Source organism: Bufo gargarizans, chromosome 6 (assembly GCF_014858855.1).
Source record: "Bufo gargarizans isolate SCDJY-AF-19 chromosome 6, ASM1485885v1, whole genome shotgun sequence".
Taxonomy (NCBI): Eukaryota; Metazoa; Chordata; class Amphibia; order Anura; family Bufonidae; genus Bufo; species Bufo gargarizans.
The window spans coordinates 278111188-278134021 of NC_058085.1; the positions used below are offsets into that span (position 1 = coordinate 278111188).

At 45.6% G+C, this 22834-nt stretch overlaps 1 protein-coding gene across 2 annotated transcripts in view; it reads left to right on the plus strand.

Annotated features, from left to right (window-relative positions):
* The window catches only part of GNAS (GNAS complex locus), a 53058-nt gene extending 31239 nt beyond the window's left edge, over positions 1–21819 (plus strand). For both annotated transcript variants that reach the window (XM_044298677.1, XM_044298678.1), the window contains 8 exons: positions 1855–1952; positions 12842–12896; positions 15151–15224; positions 16963–17021; positions 17302–17422; positions 18233–18363; positions 18492–18559; positions 20159–21819. In XM_044298677.1, coding sequence (XP_044154612.1) covers positions 1855–1952; positions 12842–12896; positions 15151–15224; positions 16963–17021; positions 17302–17422; positions 18233–18363; positions 18492–18559; positions 20159–20305 — 753 coding nt within the window. In that variant the 3' untranslated portion in view covers positions 20306–21819. The remainder of the gene's footprint in view (positions 1–1854; positions 1953–12841; positions 12897–15150; positions 15225–16962; positions 17022–17301; positions 17423–18232; positions 18364–18491; positions 18560–20158) is intronic.
* Positions 21820–22834: the final 1015 nt, after the last annotated feature.

The window sequence follows — 22834 nt, forward strand, 5'->3', positions numbered from 1 at the left end:
TCTGTAATGCTATAGCCTAGGCTCTTGCCGTTGACCATTAGGATCTTCCAGCAATGGCTCGTTATGTTGGCAGCCTTCTTTACTTTTAGGTTCAGCAAGTGGAAGTGCTGCGCTTCCAACAGAAGAGGCTCTAAAGGAGTGGGCAAGGGGATTTGACCCTTGAAGCCTCCAGAGAGGACACCACAGCTGGTCATCCCCGTGTGACTCTACCTGTAGCACACGGCTGTGTTAAAGAATGACCCTGTCAGAAAGCGGTTACTTCAGCACACGCTTACATTCCTAAGCAGAACTTCACATAGAAATGTTGAGAGCAAGCTTTCCACCTACGCGTTTTCAGAACACTCATACCAGTCTAACCAGTGCTGCAAGGTGCCAAACTGGGAACCATTTTGAAGAAGGCATTCTTTTACTGAAGCCTCTCTCCCCTCCCGTCACACAGGTTTTTTTTTTTTCTTGCTTTAATCTGGAGTGGACTGGACTGTCCTGCACGTTAATCATAGGCACGCTCTCCCCTCCCCCTCTCCCCACTCTTGTGAACTTTACAGTAGTGTTAGAACAGTGCAGTTGGCTCCAGCCTTCCTAGCTTATTGGTTACGATCCTAATCTGTGCAGCAGAGTTCCTTTACCATTGGCATGTGCCAAGTCTGTGCACACCCCTGTGTGGTCTAAAAACGCCCCCCGAACAGACTGCCAACCCCTAGTACCATAGACGTGCTTCCAGTCACCCCTGATTGGGTAGGGGAGGCTTTTACATTGTAGTACACAGTACATTCTTATCTTGGTATCAGAAGGCTGCCTGCTGTTGGTTAAGGGCCCAGAATATTTTGCAGGTTTTATTAAGTGTTATTATGTTTATTGGGCTTTTTACCATTAATATTGAGAAGAAGTGATTTTAGTTTTGCTTCAGTTAAAGAGCCTTTTTTAGAGGAGTCTGTCCTATTAAGGACTTGGTTTTGTACGTCTTTTAAATAGTGGGTTCTCTGCACGAAAGAGAAGGAAAATGTTGGTGAATGTTTCCCATCTTCCTTGTTCCATGATCCGATCGTCCTCTTGAGATGAATTTAAGGATCTGTGGTCACTTTAGTCTGGATTATGGTACAGAATATAGGAAATATATATGTACAGAACCAGCCCGAGTAGTAATATTGCATCTATGAGTAATTAAGGTAATGTTTAGAATTTGCTATTCTTTAATCTGCATTATATGGAGTTTTAATTTCTGCTTCTGTTCTGTTGGGATATATGGCGCTCGTAGAAAGTAGTCCCTTACTTGCTACAGTCCCCCTTCCCCTTAGCAGTCAGAACTGATCTGTCCATACTTTACATGGTCAGCGAAATATCGCGCAAGTAATACTGCATTGCCTTCTCAGGGAAAATAAACGGCCATATCCCCTGATCACTGGGCCAGCTTTAATTTACAAGTCAGACAAACGCTTAAAGGGGTTGTCTGAGATTCAGGTATTGATGGCCTATCTTTGGATAGGTTATTATGAAATCAGTGGGGGTCTGACTCCTGGCACCTCCGCCGGTTAGCTGTTTGAGAGGCCGTGGTGCCTCAGTAAGTGCTGCGGCCTTGTCTGAGGACAGTGTGGTCAAATTCATCAGTTGCATGGCCTAGGCGTAGCGCATTCCCATTCAAACCAGTGGATGGTGCTGTGCTTGGTAAGCTGCGAGGAGGCTGCGGTACACCCCTGACAATCGTCTGTTTGGAGAGGCTGCAGCCTGAGGGTAGGTCCTCAATATTAAACCCCCAGAAAACCCCCTTTGAGACCACGTACATACAACCAGATTGTTCAGATCTTTGTTTTGTGATGTGAGGTTGTAGTACCTGATTGTCTTCTAATTGTATTGCAGGAATTCTATGAACATACAAAAGCTCTCTGGCAAGACGAAGGGGTGAAAGCCTGCTATGAAAGATCGAATGAATATCAGCTGATCGACTGTGCGCAGTAGTAAGTGTTCCCTCTCCCCAGCACTTCATAGATCTATTTGTGTCGTTGTGGTACCTAATGGACCAGCTCAGGGAGCGGAGTTTCGACAGTATATTCACACTAGACAGATAAGTTTCAGAAATTTTGATGCTAGTACCAGCAATTTGAATGGGGCTGTTTTTCCAGCAGGCACGTGGATTTCGTCCACTCTGTTCACATGAATGTGACAGTTATATGCAAATGAGCTCTAAGCAAGCTAATTTGCATACCATCTTCCCAGAAAGCCGGAGGAGCGTTACCTGGCCTATAAGACTCCTCACGCAGTTTAGGAGCTCTCCATCTGGAGATCTAGTATCCCCTAAATTGGGACGGTCACCTTAAGGTGGACAGTCACTGCAAGTTCTGCAAACATGTCAGGAGTTTATATCTCTGGGGTGTGGAGACCTCCACAATTGCCATACCCCCACCAGTGAAAATTTCTAAGTTTAGTTTTTCAAAACTATATCAGCCCTTTTAAGTCTCCAGCATTTTCTCCCTTCCCCCACCTCGTTCACTGCCGTTTCCAGATCCCCAGGGTCATGGTATGAATTGGACAGAACTGCATGGCGGCTGGTATGCTCATCTAATGTATTTGAGCTGAGTGTATGTCCGCTAAAGGAATCCGCACCGTTGCATTTACTATCACGAAATTTGGCACATGGGTACATCAGGTGCCCAGGAAGGTTTTAGACTGGGTCTCTGCTCTCTAGGACCTACCGTTCCTGAGATTCCCAAAAAATACATTAGCCAATAGAAGCTTGGTCACATGACCCTTATCAGCCAATTGAAGCTTGCAAGCCATTAGCCTCCACATACAGTTTTACTCCAGGTTTCCATAACAACCCAGCCATTTTACTTCACTGCTGTAGGAGAGCTTTAAAGGAAATCTGTCACAAGGATAATTGGTTTTGAAGTAAAGCCATGGCCTAATAGCACTTAGTACCTTATTTCAAGATGTGCCTTTGTTCCAGCAATAGATGGTTTTTATCCTCTGAAAATCCAGTTTATTTGGTATGCACATGAATCAGTAAGGTGCCCAGAGGGGTGACACTCTTGCAGGAAGGAGCCCAGACACACCCCCTGCCACAATGTGTCCACCCTCAAAAGACCAACTTAAAACCCTGCCCCCAGGTCTCACTAAGTCACACCCCTGATCTGGTTAACCCATGCCCCTCCCACTCCTTAGCTGACAGGGATTGAAAAAAAAAATTAAGTTAAAAATCTACTTCTGTCAGCTGCAGGAATGAGAGGGAGGGTGACTCTCCCTGCAGCTCACGCTCAGACAGCAGAGTGCTTCTGTCTGAGAGTGAGCTGTTTAAAAGGACATCCCTGTGTCCGTCCAGGCCCTGCGCCGTACGGAGGACAGGGAGTCTGAAAGCTGGACTGTCCGGCCTAAAACTGAACCTCTGGCCATCCTAGGGGATGGTCCGCTATGCAGGTCAGTGTTAAGGGGCAGATTGCTGTAAAGGCCACTGTTATGGGGGCGGGCCACTGTGTAGGTCACTGTCAAGGGGGTGGTGTGCTGTGAAACTCACTGTTAAAGGGGAAGGCTGCTGTAAAGGTCAAAGTTAAGGGGGTGGGCTGCTGTGCAAATCCAATTTTAAGGGATGGGGCACTGTGGGGGCGGGGGGGGCAGTGTTAAGGGGTGGGGGGCTGTGGAGGTCACTGTTTATAGTGGATAGTGTTTCTTTTAACGACACACAAACATTAAATAAAATAGATTAGCCAACATTAAATAAAATAGAAGCCGGGTCCTTCAGTTAGTACATATTATAAAGCTATAGCGAATCAAAGGTTCAGCCGGCTCATGCCCACAAATGACTTTTGCGCCACGTACTCGGATGTGGAAGCACATTCTATGTGCTTCTGCATCTGTGAGGCCGTGCCCCCAAATTTGGACATGTCATGTACTTCGCTGCAACATACAGACCCACTGAACTCAATGGCTCAGCACCACAATGTGGCGGGCATGAGGCAGGTGTCTGTTTTGCGGACCACCAAACATTGGTTGTGTGCATAAGGCCTAAAGGTAAGGGATGAATTTGCATTATGGGTCGCCATCTTAACTCCCATTTTACATGAATGCAAAACTTTTTTATGCTGCATGGTTTCCTGGGATGGCACACAAGTGACTCTTTGAGAACGTGGCAGCCGAGATGAAGTCGGGGGCTGTGGTGGGAGGTAACTCAAGTACTAAGAACACAATAGTGCATATTGTTTCAAGATCCTGGTCTTCTTGCAAATGCAGTCCTCCTGCCTCCGCAAATAGCTGACACATTCCAGCAGTCCCACTTGTCACAACAGCCGCGTCTTGTCTCCCTCTGTGACTGCCCTGTAACCCAGCACGATCCAGAACTGAAATGTTCTGACATCTAGAACTTGTGCTGCTTCATGTTCGAGTCTAGGACCCTCAGAACCTGCTGCTTTGTCCTGTGTAACATGTCTTGGTAGATGTTGCCTTGATAAGTCATTGGCATCCTTGGGAAGGGCCCTTATTTCAAAGGATTTGAGGTGGAGTCGTATTCAGGTCTCCAATGTGTTGGGAAATGTCAGATACCATGGTCAGCCATCGTACCCTTTATAATGGAACCACTGGGTTGACCCCAATAATACTGATGGCCTGTCACAGTGGCTAAGGCTTTGACTTGTAGTGATGCCACCAAGTATGCAATAGCTCCCTACTGCATCTCACCTAATAGTAAATGCCCCGATGCCACTGCAGAAATGCAAATCTGATGGGTTTTCTACACAACTGCATTCACTATCATTAGGTGCGAATGGCAGGGGAACTTTTGAGATCTTAAAGGGTCCCATGAAGAGAGCTATGTTATCTCCTCCACACCTCTCCATGACTCCCTGGAGATGCATGGGATGTCTTTTATTGTGGATGAGCGTTGCCCGTCCCTATCACTGAGGGTATGTTATCGGGCTGAGACCAGATTGGCATCCATATAGTAGAGGTAATGGCCTCCTAAGTTAGGTGCCAGGGAGTTTTGCTCCATTAGTAATGGGGTAAATATCACTGACAGGCAGATCACACAGGCGATTGTCGGGAGGAGAAGCCTTTGCTTCCTGGCAATCTCCTCCACAGTATGGGGTGGAGCTATCGCTATGCCATCACTCGTCCCCATACTGAATCATTGTTGGCAGCAGATTTTGATTAGACACCAATATCTGCTGTCGGCAAACTATGATCAACCTGCTGAAAGATACCAAGCAACAGTCGGGTAATCGGCGGCAGTATTACACTGCCAGATCATCGGTAACGAGCATTCACATGAATGCACAATTATCTGTCTAATATAAGCTCAAGGTATAACTCAGTAGGCCCCCAGGTGCCTAAGCTAAACGAACTATTGGGAACCTGGAGGTCTTTGTGCTCGGTTCCTCCATACATAATGTGTGGATGTCCCTGAAATGACACTGCGGTGCCCTTGGGTGTGGGACCATGCCATTGTCTCGGTGTACTGCAGCGTGGCTTGTGCTATGTGCAGGATCCCAGTGTATCTGTGTAGAAGGCGTGCTGCAGTTGGTATTCGGGTGGATCTCTTGCTGGACTGGCCCACATGATGTCATGACAGCTGATCACAGTTGGGGAAAGCTATTGGCCTCAAACGTCTCGGCTTTGCTTCCTCCTTGTAGCAGGGCCCCAGCTAGGGAGGCTTCCTACCCCTGCAGACTGTGCACTTTATGATGTGGTGACTTCATCCCCTGTGCCCGCTTGTATTAAACATCTACATGGAGCTAGTGTGCGGTGTGATGAGCGCCCCTCACTCGGGGGGGCACTGTCTGCAGTAAAAGCCAGGATTCTACTGCATTGTATTTCAACGCCTCTGCCTGCATGTGATAAACCGCATGAACGCTGGAACAGCAAGTGTGAATGGGGCCTCTGTAGTCAGCGTCCAAATTAGCACTAAATTGTGGGCACGTGGCCTGATCGAGGTGACTCTGTATGGTGCTGAAATCATGGCGTTCTGTGGACGCCTGTCGGTGTGTGCAGCTGTATCCGTGTTATCCATACAGATGTCATTCCTAATGTTCATAGGTTTGTGTGCATGAAACATGGCTGCGCGCTTCTAAAAAACAGCGCCACATCAGTCTACTGGTCGTGACTGGTATTGCAGTGCTGCTCTATTGAAGGGAGTGGAGTTGAGCTGTAATACCACAACCTGTGGACAGATGTGGTGCTGTTTTTGGAAGAATACAGCCTCGTTTTTCTACTTGTCCTTCTGTTGGCCACCAGTGTGTCCACACTTTGTATAGTAGCCCAGTGATGAGTTCTGCCCTCTCTCAGGCCTTTCCTTTTTATTGCCTTTCAGTTTACTGTTGGGATTTACTACAGGTTGTGTGTGTTTTGTGCTTTTGTCCTGCTAGCTGCAGAGCAGGGGTCCCCAGACTTCATTGACTACAGAGCAGCCCAGCTCTCCAGACGCATGTGGAGTGGTGTGGGGGGCAGCGGTGGGGTTTATGGGACATGCCGAGCACGGGTTCATAGATTGTGAGACTGGCAAATCTGAGCTTCCCATCCGCTGAGACGGGGGCCCCTCCTTCCAAACTGCTTGTGTAAACTAGGAGCAGCAGAGCTATTTATAGCCGGGCTGCAGCGGTGGGGGGAGTGGTGGAGGCCGGGTCTGGGAGGGGAGGGCACATGGAAGAGTGGATCCTCGCCTGCCGGACGGACGTGCTGCTGAAGGGAAATGGCAGCAAAATGACTTTCATGCCATTGCATCTTGTGCAGAACGTCCTCCTGTGTGCCTGCTGCTCTCCTGCGTTCCCTGCCCCGCTCCTCTCATCCCCCACGTTACACTTGCAGAGTACGTCCTACGGCTGAACGCAGTCTATTGCTCTCTGTTATCACGGGCTGCAGAGTCTGACCACGGTTTCTCAGCCGCGTGCAAGGTTTGCAGCGTTAACTCAGTGTTTAATAGTACACGAGAGTCCTACTCTTTGCAACAACTGTTTACTGAATGTGCCTGCAAGGACGCGGGGCCTCTCCGAGGAATGCACTGGATCTGACATGGTAAAGCTAGACGAATTCTCCCCCGTGGAAACTGGCACTGGGTTTGTAGGCTGTAGCGTCTGTTACCTAGTGCAGAACCTATGGCAGTGTCGAAGTGCAGAGTAAGCCTACTTTCTAACTTGCGTTTGGTGCGGATCCGTCATGGATCTGCACAGACGGATCTGTTAAAATAATACAACTGCATGCATCCCGTTCAGAGTGGATCCGTTTGTATTATCTTTTAACATAGCCAAAAAACGGATCCGTCTGGAACACTATTGAAAGTCCATGGGGGACGAATCCGTTTTCTATTGTCAGTGAAAACTGATCCGTCCCCATTGACTTACATTGTGTGTCAGGACGTTTGGCTCAGTTTCGTCAGACGGACACCAAAACGTTGCAGGCAGCGTTTTGGTGTCCGTCTCCAAAGCGGAATGGAGACTGAACAAACTGATGCATTCTGTGCGGATCCTTTTCCATTCAGATCCGTTTTGGACCACTTGTGGGAGCCCTGAACGGATCTCCCAAACGGAAAGCCAAAACGCCAGTGTGAAAGTAGCCTTAGATGGAATATTTTTACCTTTACCTCCTTTGCCCATAGTATGTAGAAGAGAGGTCAGTGTGGTGTGCGGAGCCGTCCACTGCGGTGCTCCATCATATGCCCTATATTGACCAGTCGTGTGTTACAGGGCAGTATGCACATAGTGGTGTGTGAGGCCTTTGGAAGTAAACACTGATTCTAGTCTGAAATCCGTTCCTCTTGCATCTGTTTGGGTGATGTTTCTGTCCAGATGCAGACCTTTTTACCACAGACAGCACTTGGACTGAAACCCGACCCATTCATTTCTATGGGTATGTGCCCATGAGCATTATTGTGCACTGCCCATCTATCCGTTCAGGAAAAATCGCAGCGTGTCCTGAATTCATCCATTTTTCGCGCAGGACTGGTCTTCTCCTTTTTTTTTTTTTTTTTTTTTTTTTTTTGTCAGTGGGTCAGTGAAAAAAAACTGAGCCACACTGAAGTTTAAAGGGGTTGTCTGGGTTCAGAGCCGAGCCCAGACATACCCATATTTATACCCAGGCAGCCCCACTAAGATGAGCATTTCATGCTCCGAAGCTCTCCTTTTCCCTGCACTGAACCACACAGGGCAAAAGCATTTTCGGGAGATCGGTGATCGCCCAGCAGTGTGGGGACTGCCCCTGCAGGATCACGCAGGGCAAGGGAGAGCATCGGAGCATGAAATGCTCCAATGCGAACATCAGGTGGACTGCCTGGGTGAAATTCTGGCTCTGTCCAGGTTCCGTTCTGAACCCAGACAACCCATTTAACTGGAGGTTTGCCAGAAGAGGATGCGTTTCAATTTTTAACGCTATTTCTAGGATATATTACCAATGTCAGATAGGTGCGGGTCTCGTCTCCGGGACCCGCACCTATCTCATAAACGGAGCCTTGAAAGTCACGAGGGCGCACCGTGCATGTGCGGCCATCCTCCATTCATTTCTATGGGGCGCAAAAAATAGCAGAGCACTGGCTTGGCTATTTTTGTCGGCCACATAGAAATGAATGCGCAGCCACCGATCCCATACGCCCTCTGGCTCCCTTTAGGAGATAGGTGTGACCAGTACCACCTATCGGACAATGGAGGCATATCATAGCATATCCTATGCCCCTATTGTCTGAGATGAGACAACCCCTTTAAAGGCAAATTCACACCTCAGTTATTTCCATCAGTGACTGTGAGCCAAAGTCAGACGCTGGTCAAAAACATAGAACGGGAGGGAATCTTTCCACTATACCTCCTCTCTGTGGAGGCTTTACTACTGGTTGTGGCTCAAAATAACTGATGTAAATAACTGGTGTGAACTCTGCCTTAAAGATTTGGGGGAAAACGTCAATTTTTCCCAGAAACCAGATGAGTTTCGTATGGCTCATGTGAGGCCTTTGCAGTTCAGTTTCACTTGTGCTACGACACTGTACAGATTTCACCCTCGCTGGTCCCTCTCCTGAGTAGGCCTCAGCCCTCACCTTATTGCAAACCTACAAGGCATCATTTCATAGACTATTTACCTGCACATATAAAAAAAATGTTTTTATGAAATTTGTGAGGGAACTGGACGTCCTAATGGGTCTGGTGAAGTTCTGACCAGTGCCTGGCAGTGGCTGCTATAGGCACCCGGCTGTAGACGTGGTGGGGGCTTTATCTGAACGAAGTGAAAAGTTGAGTCATATCACTTTAAAACTGCTGAGTGCACAGAAACCTTGTTGAGGGGTCCTGTCCCATTAATGGACTATCTGGAAGCTGCTGCCAGCGTTTCCACAGTATAAAGAGTGAATTGTGGGTTTTGGTGAGGGGGGCGAGCGGTTCAATGGAGTGTCTTTGTTCTGCCGCCTGGCCCCGCTCCAGAGATCTCTCACAAGGTTTCGTGCTGACGAGCTATTTATAGTAATATGGCCCCATTGTCATGACAACAGAGCTGGAGGCCAGGGCGCGGGCAGCTATTTCTGGACCATTTGTAATGTAGCACTGGGAAAGTTAGATTATCCCCTCAAACTAGTCCAACTTCACACAAATCCCTCTCTCCTTCACCATGTGCCTTTAGCAGCTTGAGTAGGAACTTTTTGGAAGTTCCGGCTCGGGCAGGTGATGCACACATAGTTGGGTGTCCCCCGGCTAGGTGCTGCGGCGCCTCAGGCCACAAATGGCTTTGCCCCTCTGCCTCAGTGTGGGAGGAATGTGCGCTGCAGCCAGTCTTCTGCGAGCAGAACTTCTAGTCATCTGAACGCTTAGGCTACAGCCCGGTAATATCAGAGTAAAGGCCGTCCTGGTAAATAGGAGATAACCCTAAGGTGCAAACGTATAGCTTTCTAGTGGGCAGCACAGCGGCTCTGGGGTCCTAGGTTCTAATCCCACCAAGGACACAATCTGCATGGAGTCTGTATATTCTCCCCATGTTTGCTTGTCTGTAATGCGGTGCAGAATATGTAGGCCCTATGTATTTTATTTAAGTGCCTAGACTTGGGCTTCTTTCGCACCTGCATCCGGTGTTCCTGTGGGCAGGTCCAGCAAACAGTGCCAGGGATTGATCGGACAAAAAAAAGCTGCATTCTAGGATGGGGCAGGCTCTCTGCCGCACCCCATTAGTGTAGTATCTGGCAGCGGCAGATCTGGTGAACTCCAGGAGGCTGATCTCTACTGAAACAGCCTGCCGGCGTTCACTGCCGCAAATGTGAAACTAACTTTACAAGTTGGGGTCCATTTACACGACCGTAAGTGCTTTGCCATCCGCAAAACATGAATAAAATTAATATTTTGAGGACCGCACAGGGCTAGCACTATATAGAAAATGCCAATTCTTGTCCGATTGCAGACCAGAATCGGACAGGCTTTATATTTGGGCCGTGAAACAGAACTATGGATGCGGCCAGCATACAGTGTGCTGTCTGCATCTTTTGTGGCCCCATTAAAATAAATAGGCCTGCACCTGTTCCGCAAAATTGCGGCACTGATGTGACCCCATTCATAAGGTCGTGTGAATGGACCCTTAGGAATATGCTTCCCACCAAACATGGTGCTTGTCCTATTATACTGCATATTGCTATATAAGTCAGTGATTGTAACATGCGGTAGACTTCAGGTGTGCATTGATGGTAGATTTGGGGGTCCTGCTGGGCTCTGCAGTGAGATATATGGTGTATTTCTCCTGTTAAAAGGGTTGTCCCACAGATTGATGTATCAGATCAAATGGCGCAAGTTTTCAACTGGAATTTTATATAAAGAAATAAGTATTGCATTGCTGCTACATAATTATGGCGCCCTCTACTGTTCTCTAGATTCTTACTCAGAATGTCCACCTAGTGCAGATGGTCAGACTCTTAGCTCGCTGTCCTCTCCCACAGTAATATTTTATTTATTTATTCCCCCTCCCCCCGCTGCTGTACAGGCCAGCTGCAAATTGGCCCGCTATAAGCATAATCTCCTTTGGCAGTGGATGTTCTGAGGGGGTAAAGATCAGCAGGGGGCGCCATAACAAGTGGGTCACGGCGATATCTCTAGACACAGGAGTGTCTTTAATGGTTCTGATTTGATGGAATTTTTTTTTACCTTTTGCCTGATTGAACAGAGAAATCTAATCTCGTTGTGGGGCACCCCATGAAGCTTGGCACGCCTGAAAAGTGTTCTCCTGGTTGATTGCCTCTCGTGTCCGGCCGCAGGAAGCCTGCCATTCAGAACAGTCATGTTTGTGTAGCCGGGGTGGGAAGCTATTAACCACGCATTTATCAACTGTCAATAGTGATCATTAGATAAAGGAGACTTCCACCCAAAGCTGCTTAACAAAGTTTGAGATTATGCAGAACTCCACCCTAGATGGTAACATGCCGACAGGGCCCCCTTGGCCAGAAGAACAGACCCCTGCAAGTTATTGTAAAGTGCATTGTGCCCAAAAAAGAGAAGGCTATGGTACTTTAATAGTACTTGTCCCCCTGTTGGTCAGTGGTACACATCAGGCGCCATTTGTATACGTGCGGATCCAGCACTGCGTTGCCGTTTTAGTCTTTGCTATTGAAGCCCCAACACAGATGTAAACTGATCCTTAAAGGGAATGTGTCGCCTATAAATTATTATTTATTTTTTTTTTTTTTCTTCTGATGGTTAAAACCTGGTAGTAACATCTCATTATTTTTATTTTCTGATTGTAGAAATTTTTATTTTTCTACTTCTATTTCATGAACATGATTATCAGGGCGGCCATCTCGCCTGAGCTGTTAGCAGCATTTAAAGAGATGCTTTACAGCAGTCGTCATGTGCCATAGACACGATAAACTGGAGGGAACTCATTGACTTCTTCTATAGGAGTGTTTTATAGGCCTGTGACGTGTGCAGAGGTCAGGAGGGAGTTGACCCTTGATATCGCCTATTGCGAATGGTAGATCCGGTGTTATCTATATAGGTGATCTCTTTAATGCAGTTTTCTGCTCATCATTACAGAGATCTGTACAGACCAAGTAGTGGTGTCTATTAGGATTAGTGGCCAGTGTGAAAACTGCAAAAAAAATAAATAAAAAATTCTTTAATAGTGACATGGAAAATTTAAATCACCAAAAATTCATTATAATTTTAACATCAAACCTTTATTTTAACAGTAGGTTATTTTCCCTTCAAAGTGGGCATATACCTTGTTCAGCTGTACCTCCTTAGCAGCACCAACCTAAATCTTAAGGGGAGAGATAAAAAAACACTTTGGTTATATATACTAATACAATAAAATGCTGTTCATTTGGTATGCACTAATCTACTAGGTCTGATGATGCGGAATAGAATGGATATATAATGTGGAAATTCCCAAGACCGGAAGCAGAGACCATATCTGCTCTGAGCACTAACCGGTTAAAACTTATTTTTCACTTGGGGGTATATGCTTTAGGCCTCATGCACACCTCCGTTTTTGGGGTCCACATCCGAGCTGCCGTTTCAGCGGTTCCAATGCGAACACATTCACTTTAATGGGGCTGCAAAAGATGCGGATAGCACTCCGTGTGCTGTCCGCATCCGTTGCTCTATTCCGTGGCGGCCCCGCAAAAAAAACAGAACATGTCCTATTGTCTGTTTTGCAGACAAGAATAGGCATTTCTACAATGGGCTGCCCGTTCCGTTCCGCAAATTGCAGAAGGCACACAGATGGCTTCTGATTTTTGCGGACCGCAAAAAAACGGAACAGTCGTGTGCATGAGGCCTTGCTATGACGTCTGATGATCCAGAATATATGAAAACGCAGCGCCCATCAGATTTGTTGTTTAGTCTGTGGCAATCCCTTTCAGATGTGCCTCCTAAATTACCCTTTTTTTTTTTTTTTTTTTTTTCTTCCCTTTCAGTTTTCTAGACAAAATTGACATTGTGCAACAGAATGACTATACACCAACTGATCAGGTAAGTGTGTCTGATACGAGCGCGCCAACATTATGCTGGGATTACTGTTGACTGGGGAAGAAGTTTGACTCTTAATAGATCATTACATGTAATGGAACCAGTATGACCACATACAATACTGCAGAGCACATGCCTCCATGAGAATGCCATCTTTATTGTCCCTTGTGCCATTCAGGTTGAAAGATGCTCAAGTCCCGTGGCAGTGTTTTTATTGATGTACCTCTTATGTATATCTCCTTTTAATACACCATTGGGAATGGTACATAAATTACTTTTATTCTCTAGAGCTGCACTCGCCATTCTGCTGATGTATACATATGTTACTTATCCTGGGTTACAGCCTTTTATACTCCAGAGGTGCACTCACAATTCTGCAAGTAGTTACTGCATACATACATATATTACTTATGCTGGTCCTCAGTTGAATCTGGTTACACTTTTCAGCTGCACGCACTATTCTACTGGAGAGGTCACTATCTACATTACTTAACTTATTCTGATTGTGAATTACATCATTTATTATACCCCAGAGCTGCATTTACTGTTCTGCTAGTAGTCATTGTATACATACGTTACATATCCTGTACTGACCCTGAGTTGCAGCCTTTATTATACTCCAGAGCTGCACTCACGGTGTGCCTATATTGCTTTTACTGACTCCCGAGTTGCATACCACCAGAGCTGCACTCACTATTCTGCTGCTTGTTGTCATAAAGCACAAAAGTAATATTTTTAGCTGAACTTAAACCCCTAAAACTTTGCTCTCAATGCAGAGTCTAGTGGGTGTAATCGGCGAGACAAGCTTTCTGTAGATGCTCATGGACACAGGAAATTCTGTGAAATTTAGGCTAGGGCTAAATGGCAACAGGGGTCATTTACTAAGGACTGGCATTTCAGTCCCCACTGGCGGAAGATATGAGAGGTGTGCGTTTCCTAATAAATTTGTAGCATCTTCAGCTTGTCTGTGCACCTGGAGCGGGAGGTATTTTCTAATGATATGCCCCCGTTTTCTGGCACACACGTTGGTAAATGAGCTGCCCCCTGCCCATACCCTGTTATACTTTTTGGAACGGTGTTGGGGGAAAAAGTTGCAAAACTGGCGTAACACATGACCCTGCTTCCCCCAAAAGTGTGGAGTTTGACCGCCACTTACGATTGCATTGAAGTTGCAGTTTGGTCTTGAGCTCTATTCTGGATTTGCCACACCTGTTACACTCAAAAGCTGGCATGTCTCGTGACCACCATTGTCCTGGGTGGTGGGAAAGTCACTTCAAGGCACAATCAGAAATCGGGTTTGGATTTCGCTGCACGACTTGCAGTCTAGTCTAGTCTTACTCAGTGCTTGGTAAAATTTGTAGGTTTGGCCCCCCCACCGATCTTAATACTATGTGATATCCTGGCAATATGCTGTCAGTCAGGGGCGGAGAGGCCCCCTTTAAGCTGGGCAGCCAGAAGAAGTCCTAGTGCAGCTGTATATGAGAATGAGCTGCAATGCTCTGCGTCATCCGGTCTGTTTGCCGGTTACTCAACTGTCTATGAAGATTAGATCTAGCCAGAAACTGCTCCGTGTGTACAGAGCTGAACCTCTGCTTCTAAAGGGGTTTCACCATAAACTGACTACAAGGAGGGAGGTGTCCTGAGACTGGCGTTTCCAGCACACCCACAATGTCCATTCAGGGCTGGCAGGCATACAATGCCAGAGCATACCCTTTCAAGAAGGGAAATGTTAATACCCCGTTGTCAATTTATTCATATATTTATAGTAGGAATAATGGAGAAACTGCACAGGATACACATGTAAGAAACAGTTCCAGAATGATTTCTTAGGGATGCAGGTGTCACCTGTCCTGTTTAAAGAGAACCTGTCACCAGGATTTTGTGTATAGAGCTGAGGACATGGGTTGCTAGATGGCCGCTAGCACATCCGCAATACCCAGTCCCCATAGCTCTGTGTGCTTTTATTATATATATTTTTTTACACAATAAAAGCACAGAGAGCTATGGGGACTGGGTATTGCGGATGTGCTAGTGGCCATCTAGCAACCCATGTCCTCAGCTCTATACACAATCGCGGTGACAGGTTCCCTTTAAGTGCTGTCCTCTGCAGATGTAATGTGCCATATACCGGTGCGCCACTGCTGTGGGGGGCGTGTCTGAGACTCTTAATTCTTTTGGAGAAACCCCTTTATTGGTGGCGGTTCTGTTGGCTCTCACTACTACAAATCGGTAATCTGTACCTTGTGCTTCCCCCTAGGATTTACTACGATGCAGAGTCCTGACATCAGGAATATTTGAAACCAAGTTTCAGGTTGACAAAGTGAACTTTCAGTAAGTACAGGACTACGGGAGGCATTGGGGGTTTGTGGCCCTTTTTAAAGGGGTCAAGTCATGATTGATGTAAAAAAAACGAAAATCAGATTCTCACTCATATGGCAAGCTCTTTATGTCAAACCTAAAACCAGCCTTATATCTCACATGAATCCAGAGATCTCCCATTAATTTCTCCAACTGGTGTACTAGATTTATTTCAGCTTGGCAGCTCAGGGGGCGTGTCCTTTGTCACGGGGTGTGTCATTTCTGCTGCAGCTCTCCTCCTCTAACAGCTTCTAGCAGTAGATATGGCTCGTGACAGTTGAATATTTAAACTGAGAATGTGCAACCACCTAAGTGAGATGGACAAGAAATGGGCAAAAGAACAAAAAGCAGGTGGCACTATACATACATTTTATAGAATAGCTCAGTGGCTGTAGTCAATTTTTAATTGGATGTAATTATAAAAGTCAGCTAAAGGTGTGTTTTATTTTTGCGGAGGAAGAATGTGGAAGGGGGGGTCTAAGATTGCACCATTTTGCACCAAAGTGTACTCACAATTCTGCTGTAAAATCTGTCACAATGTAAGCCAACTAACTAATAGCTGGTATAGAGTTAGAGGAAAGTGTCCCTGCACCAGATGTATCATCCAGCCTGAGCCCCTGTTAGATCTGGTGCAGATTTTGAAAGCCCGTCTAAATGTATTTCATCTTTAGGATTAGTAAATTCAGATCTGTCATTATATTTTAATGTAAAAAATGAGATTCTGACATCATATAGTACACATCAAAGCTAGAACCAGCTGTGTACCTCACATGGATCCAGTGATCTCCCCATTAATTTATCTAAGTTATATCAAACTGGCAGCTTTTCTGCTGAAGCTCTCGATCACAGGGGAGTGTCCTTTCTGCTGGAGTGTTCTCACAGCTCAGGAGGAGTGTCCATTCTGCTGGGGCTCTCTCGCTATCACAGCTCAGGAGGCATGGCCATTCTGCTGGGGCTCTCTTGCTATCACAACTCGGGAGGCATGTCCATTCTGCTGGCGCGCTCTTGCTATCACGGCTCAGGAGGCGTGTCCATTCTGCTGGAGCGCTCTAGCCATCATGGCTCAGGAGGCATGGCCATTCTGCTGGCGCGCTCTTGCTATCACGGCTCAGGAGGCATGTCCATTCTGCTGGAGCGCTCTAGCCATCATGGCTCAGGAGGCATGTCCATTCTGCTGGCGCGCTCTTGCTGTCACGGCTCAGGAGGCGTGTCCATTCTGCTGGAGCGCTCTAGCCATCATGGCTCAGGAGGCATGGCCATTCTGCTGGCGCGCTCTTGCTATCACGGCTCAGGAGGCATGTCCATTCTGCTGGAGCGCTCTAGCCATCATGGCTCAGGAGGCATGTCCATTCTGCTGGCGCGCTCTTGCTGTCACGGCTCAGGAGGCATGTCCATTCTGCTGGAGCGCTCTTGCTATCACAGCTCAAGAGGCAGTTGAAGGATGGAACTGAGCATGTGTGCCCACTTCAGCAAGGTGGACAGAGAAATAAGAAAGGACAAACAGCAGGTGGCGCTATACAGATACCTTTTATTAAATTACACAGCAACTATGACATTTTTAATTGCATGGAATTGTAAGTGTTCAGATCCAGGTGCTGATTTTAAATATTTCTTAATGGGACAAACCCTTTTAAGATCAGTAACTAGATTCCTAAATGGTGTCGTTTTGTCGAGCACAGTTTTCTGCAAATAATTTGTATGTCTCTCTTAGCATGTTTGATGTCGGTGGCCAACGCGATGAACGCAGAAAATGGATCCAGTGCTTTAATGGTAAGATTTAAAATGGATTTAATGGACTATAAAAAAAATAATAAAAAAAAATGCTTGTACAGTTCAGCATGATGCAACTTTATTCAAGGAATTAAAAATTTTCGGTGAAGCCTCTAGCGAGGTGGAGAATGATCCGAGTTTACTTAGTCCATCTCGGATTACTGTGGACAAGGCAGAATTGACAGTCATCCGAGAAGGAACGAGGCAGCTTGAGAGGGCGCTAGTGGAGTCTTCCGAATGTGTTGGTCCCTGTGCTAACAAACCCGTTGTCTTGTTTCAGATGTGACTGCGATTATATTCGTGGTTGCCAGCAGCAGCTATAATATGGTGATCCGGGAGGACAATCAGACCAACAGACTCCAGGAAGCGCTAAACCTCTTCAAGAGCATCTGGAACAATAGGTACTGTGTGAATTAGATGGAAGTCTTTCTAGACGTCATCTAGGTGTACATGTCTCAGTAAGACGGCCAATTTCTATATAGTGGAATATAATTTAGCCCTATATTCCAGGGGTGGATTGGCCATACACCTTTAGAGGGAAATTTCCCGGTGGGCCAAGGCCCAGGGGGTCACCCAAGCCCTCCTCTCTGCCACAGACTGGGTACATAATGAGCTGTCAGTGGTAATTAACTCTGTGAGAAACTTGCCTCATAAGCCCTCTGCTCCACATCCTAATCAGATGCAATTGGAGAAGGACAGAAAATGTCAGCTATTAATGGCCAATCCCAGAGGGACAGCTTTTGGGGCAATATTTTGCTGGGACTGTATTATGCGTTATGGTTTTGCTGACGCCACCTACTTGTTTTGCCCCTCCTGTCAAAATTTGGATCCCCTTACAACATGAAGCCAATTTTTAGTCGTTAAGTTCCCAGTCCACCCATGATATATTCCATATACGTATCTTCAGACAGGAGATCCTCCCTGACCCTGTTCCATTAGCTTAGAGTTGGGAGGCACTAATAAAGAGCAGAGCCAGTGGATCCATGCATTACTCGGTCGGCCATTTTAATGGAGTGGTGGTCAAGCATGTGTGCAGCTGCTTGGGTCAAGCTTTATTGGACTGATGGAGAGAATTAGCTGTGTGCTGTTGTCTGGGTCAACCCCTTTAATTGTTAAAAACGGCACGTTGTTTGTCCTTATCAATTGTACAAAGCTGGGCTTGATTTGTAGATCCAACCCTCATGTCACCCTTTATTTCCTCCTCTCACCAGGTGGCTACGGACCATTTCAGTCATTCTCTTCTTGAATAAACAAGATTTACTTGCAGAGAAGGTTTTGGCTGGCAAATCGAAAATTGAGGACTACTTTCCAGATTTTGGTCGTTACACAACCCCAGATGATGGTAATGGTTTTCTTCTAATAAATTTTTAATTGGCATCAACATTTCAGTACCTGGCACTGCCCAGGTGTTACCCCATCACTTACTGAATGCACTTTGGTAATCCGATTGTTTGTGTTTTGTCATTTCAGCAATTCCAGAACCCGGGGAGGACCCGAGAGTCACAAGGGCCAAGTATTTTATTAGAGATGAGTTTCTTGTAAGTGTTTTTCTTAATTTCAGGTAGATCCATGCTCTGCTATAGAATATTTTATCAACCCTACGTAATAAAAAAAGTACAAAGGAGTAAAATAACACAATCCCTAAGCACAGAATGATGTACAAGTACCACAATGGTGATGGCATTGGCACTGATGCTGATTATTGCAGGAACCTATTGGTGACAGACATCCTTGCTCCTACTGAATCGAGTTAAAGGGGTATTCCCAACTCAGACATTGGGGGCATATCGCTAGGATAGGTGCAGGTCCTACCTCAAGGACCCATATAATTGGATCGGAGCCCACAAAGTGCCAAAGGGTGCACTCCGAGATGGGGAAAACCCCTTTTAAACCACTAAGATGCTGCAGTCAGTAGCAACCACTTCATCCATATGGTTAGACAGAGGGGGCTATGATAGCTTGCGGCCTAACAAAGCCCCCAGGCATGCCATGGCAGTATGCCTATTTAGGTAGGTTGTCATTTTATTACTGCCAGACAATAATGCTTTGGTATATTTGAGTATAATATTAAGCAATAAATAATCAATCAGGCAATCGTATTGTAAAACCCCCTAGTATTAAAGGCTGGGGACAGCTTATTGGGATTTATTTTTTTTATCTTAATCACATTATTTTTCAGTTGGTCTCTGAAAAAAGTCAGCTGTTTCTGTTCTACAGCCTTCAGCAGTGTAATTGCAGACCATTTCTTCCTGTATTATAGTGACTCCGTCACTCAATGTGTATCCCTTATGTCTGAACTCATGACTGCTCGTAAACTCTACTTTAGCCAGTCAGTTTGATAAGAATTCAGCTGTGTATTTTTTTATTCCCCCCCCCCCCCCCCCCATACTGGTGGCAGTCTCCAGCTGGACCCAAGCACTAGTGCTGCACCTGCCCTGGATGATTGACTGTGTTCTTAGGTTACATTCACATTTTTGAAAATAAAACTTATCCAGCAGTCTTTTCTGGCAGAGAAACAGTGTCGGGGTTCACCAGATTAGCCTAGCTGGATATTGATGTTCACCGCTGGACCCCATTCCGTCCTTTTTCCAGCGACATGCCGGGTTTTGCCAGAGAAAAACTGCTGTATAGTCAGTGGGGTACAGCTGTGAATGGAAGTATCTGACTAGGCCTGAACAGACTGCAGGATACCTTTACTGCAGATATGAGCGTAGCCTTACTTTAAACCAGGCATCCTCAAACTGCGGCCCTCCAGCTGTTGTAAAACTACAACCCCCACAATGCCCTGCTGTAGGATGATTCCTGTAGGCTGTTCGGGCATGCTGGGAGTTGTAGTTTTGCAACAGCTGGAGGGCCGCAGTTTGAGGATGTCTGCTTTAAACTATATAGGCAGAGAGTTGTCAATCAGCTGGGCAACCAGGAGCTCATGAATGTGTATTGAGCGGACCCGTGGAGCTGATCAATTGGGGGGGGGGGGGAGAAGAGATTAAGAAAATGACTGGCCAAGAAAAGTAATTGACCCATGGTCGCTGGGCTCTACCCTCATATAGGGCACTATAAACCTGGTGACAGAATACCTTTTTAAACATGAAGACATGAATTGTATTATTATAATTTTTTTTTTTTTTTTTTTTCAGAGAATCAGTACAGCAAGCGGGGATGGGCGGCACTACTGTTACCCTCACTTCACGTGTGCAGTTGATACGGAAAATATTCGAAGGGTTTTTAATGATTGTCGGGACATTATCCAAAGGATGCACCTCCGTCAATACGAACTGTTGTGATGGAGAAATTCTAAAAGAAAAAAATCCGCCCCCCCCCCCCTTTTTTTTTTTTTTTTTTTTTTCCCCCCCCCCCTGGACTCTTAATTCAATAAAAAAAAAATGAAACTACAAAGATCCCCAAACAAGCATAAAAACAAAGGGGATGGGGAAACAATCCACCCACGAAGGGATGGAAAAACTGTGTGCAATCTCCCTCTCCAGCTTGCACCTATTTTGTTTTGTTTTTCCTTTTTTTTTTTTTTTTTTTTTTTTTTTTTCTCTCCTGTTTCCTTGCTGTCAGGAAATTTGTGGAACTGTTAGCTTGCTGCCCCCTCATTACCCCTCTGCCCTGAGACGGCATGGGCTGGCGCCAAATGTACTCTTCACATATGGACTCTCATCCTTCACCTGATTGCCCCACCCCTTTTAAAATGCCAATGTTAAATGCAGTGCGTGTGGAGGATTTTGACTTCATATAATGTGTACACGTGTGTCTGGAAGAGGTCTGTGCAGTGGGCTGGAGACTGTACTGATTATTTCCATCCCTCAATGCAGGGCCTAATTCTTTCCTCCTTGACAAGTCACCCATTATATCAACTTTGTATTCCTTCACTGCATTGCTGACCGCCGACTGAAGGACACTCGACTCTTGACTGTAATATTGTGTCTTGATATTACGGAGCTGGGAGGCTCCCTGCCATCACTGGGAGGGCAGTGGCAAGAGATTTTATGCCTTTAACAAGGGTGCCATTTTTTTTTTTTTTTTTTTTTTTTTAGAAAAAAAACAAAACAATAAATACTTGGATATGAATTTCAACATATCAATGTATTTATTTCCCCCCCAAAAAAAAAATCCTGGACATTTGTGTTAGCCACGCTTTATTATTATTTTTTTTCCCTCTCTTCCCACTTTGTCCTTTAAACAACCTTGTGTGATCTTTATATCTTCAATCCTGAGCAGAATGTTAGACCTCTGTCCTCACAAACATGATCACTCCCTTTCCTTCTGTACAACACCCCCTCACTTTTTTTTTTTTTCTTTTTTCTTTTTTTTTTTTTCTTATTTTACTGCTGGATTATTCTTTGTACAGAATGTAAAATGTATTATTTTGTACAACTTTATTGAAAAAAAAAAAATAACTTGTAGAAGAGCTTTGTGCCTTGATTTTGGCTGTGCCCTGTACAATGAGCTAAGATGTAAGTATGTCAAATGACTCTGTATAGCAATGTCACCTTTGCACCCCTCTCCTTGTTTACCTTCCTACGTTCGCTCAACATGGGGCAAATCTATCTGTAGTACTAGTATTTTTTATTTTTTTTCTTCCTGGTTTACAGAAAAAAGCAAAAAGGCGTTGAGTAAAAAAAAAAAATTACAAAAAATTGTACAAATGTTGCAAATTTAACCACTTTTAAAGCAGGTCTTCATGATTTGACCCACTTCTGGCTTCATCGTGCTTTTAGCTTGATCTCATTTACACATCTATCCAAGTGCAAAAAACTGGCTTGTTTCTACATAAACCAAATTTTGCTACAAATAACTACTAGTGCTTTTATCCTTTTAAATACATTGCAGGATGTTATTGGCTACTCCACCGCCATACTACAGATTAGGGTCCTGAAAGCGGTTTACATACACGGCTACTATTTATTAGTATCAAAAGCACAAGGTTTGGTGTATTGTGGTACCCTAAAGTACCACAATGATGATGGTCAAGGTCGGGCACCAGTCTAGTGCGTATGGGGGGGAGGGCGACAGCCTGATTACTCTTGAAGGAGGGAGAAAGATCACCAATCTAATACCCACGGCCCTCTAGCTGTTGCAAAACTACAACTCCCAGCATTCTCGGACAGCCTACAGCAGGGCAATGTTGGAGTTGTAGTTTTAAAACAGCTGGAGGGCCGCAGGTTGAGCATCCCTGAGCTAGCCTAAAGGGTTTACATGTGACAGGAGGAGGTGCTTCTGTTACTACAAGTCTCCTGTCCACAGTCATAGACTGGCTAGAAAGGTGGCCGTCGTCCTGATTGAAGGTACCCTTTAATCTGGCTTAATGCTTGGCTGTTGTCCATATGCTTGCTCAACTGCAGGCTATTTTATTCATCAATATTTGCACACTTTGGGTTGGAGATGCTCCTCCTTTCTTCTTGGAGCGGTCAGGCTGCCTCCATTGAACACAGTGGGTTTGTCTTGTCTGACCTTGATCTGTTGTCATGATCAGTATTAGTGACAGACACCTTAGATAAGGCTCTGCTTTCTCTGCAACTGCTGCGCTCTGTGCACCATGATTGACAGGACCAGGTGTGATCACTGCCTGGTCCTGTCAAAGTGCAGAGGGCGCAACAGTTGCAGAGAAAGCAGGGCCTTTTGGTGTAATGGCAATGCCCCTGTTGCTCCTAGGGGCTCATTTACATATATTAAAACTTCATTTTTCTCAGCAATGTGGTCACTTTTTAATTTTTTTTTCTTTAACGGCTTATTGAGGGCATTATTCTGCTCCTGGATAATTTAGAATCAGCCCCTGGTACCGCCTATGTCTGGGGAAGGATAAGGTT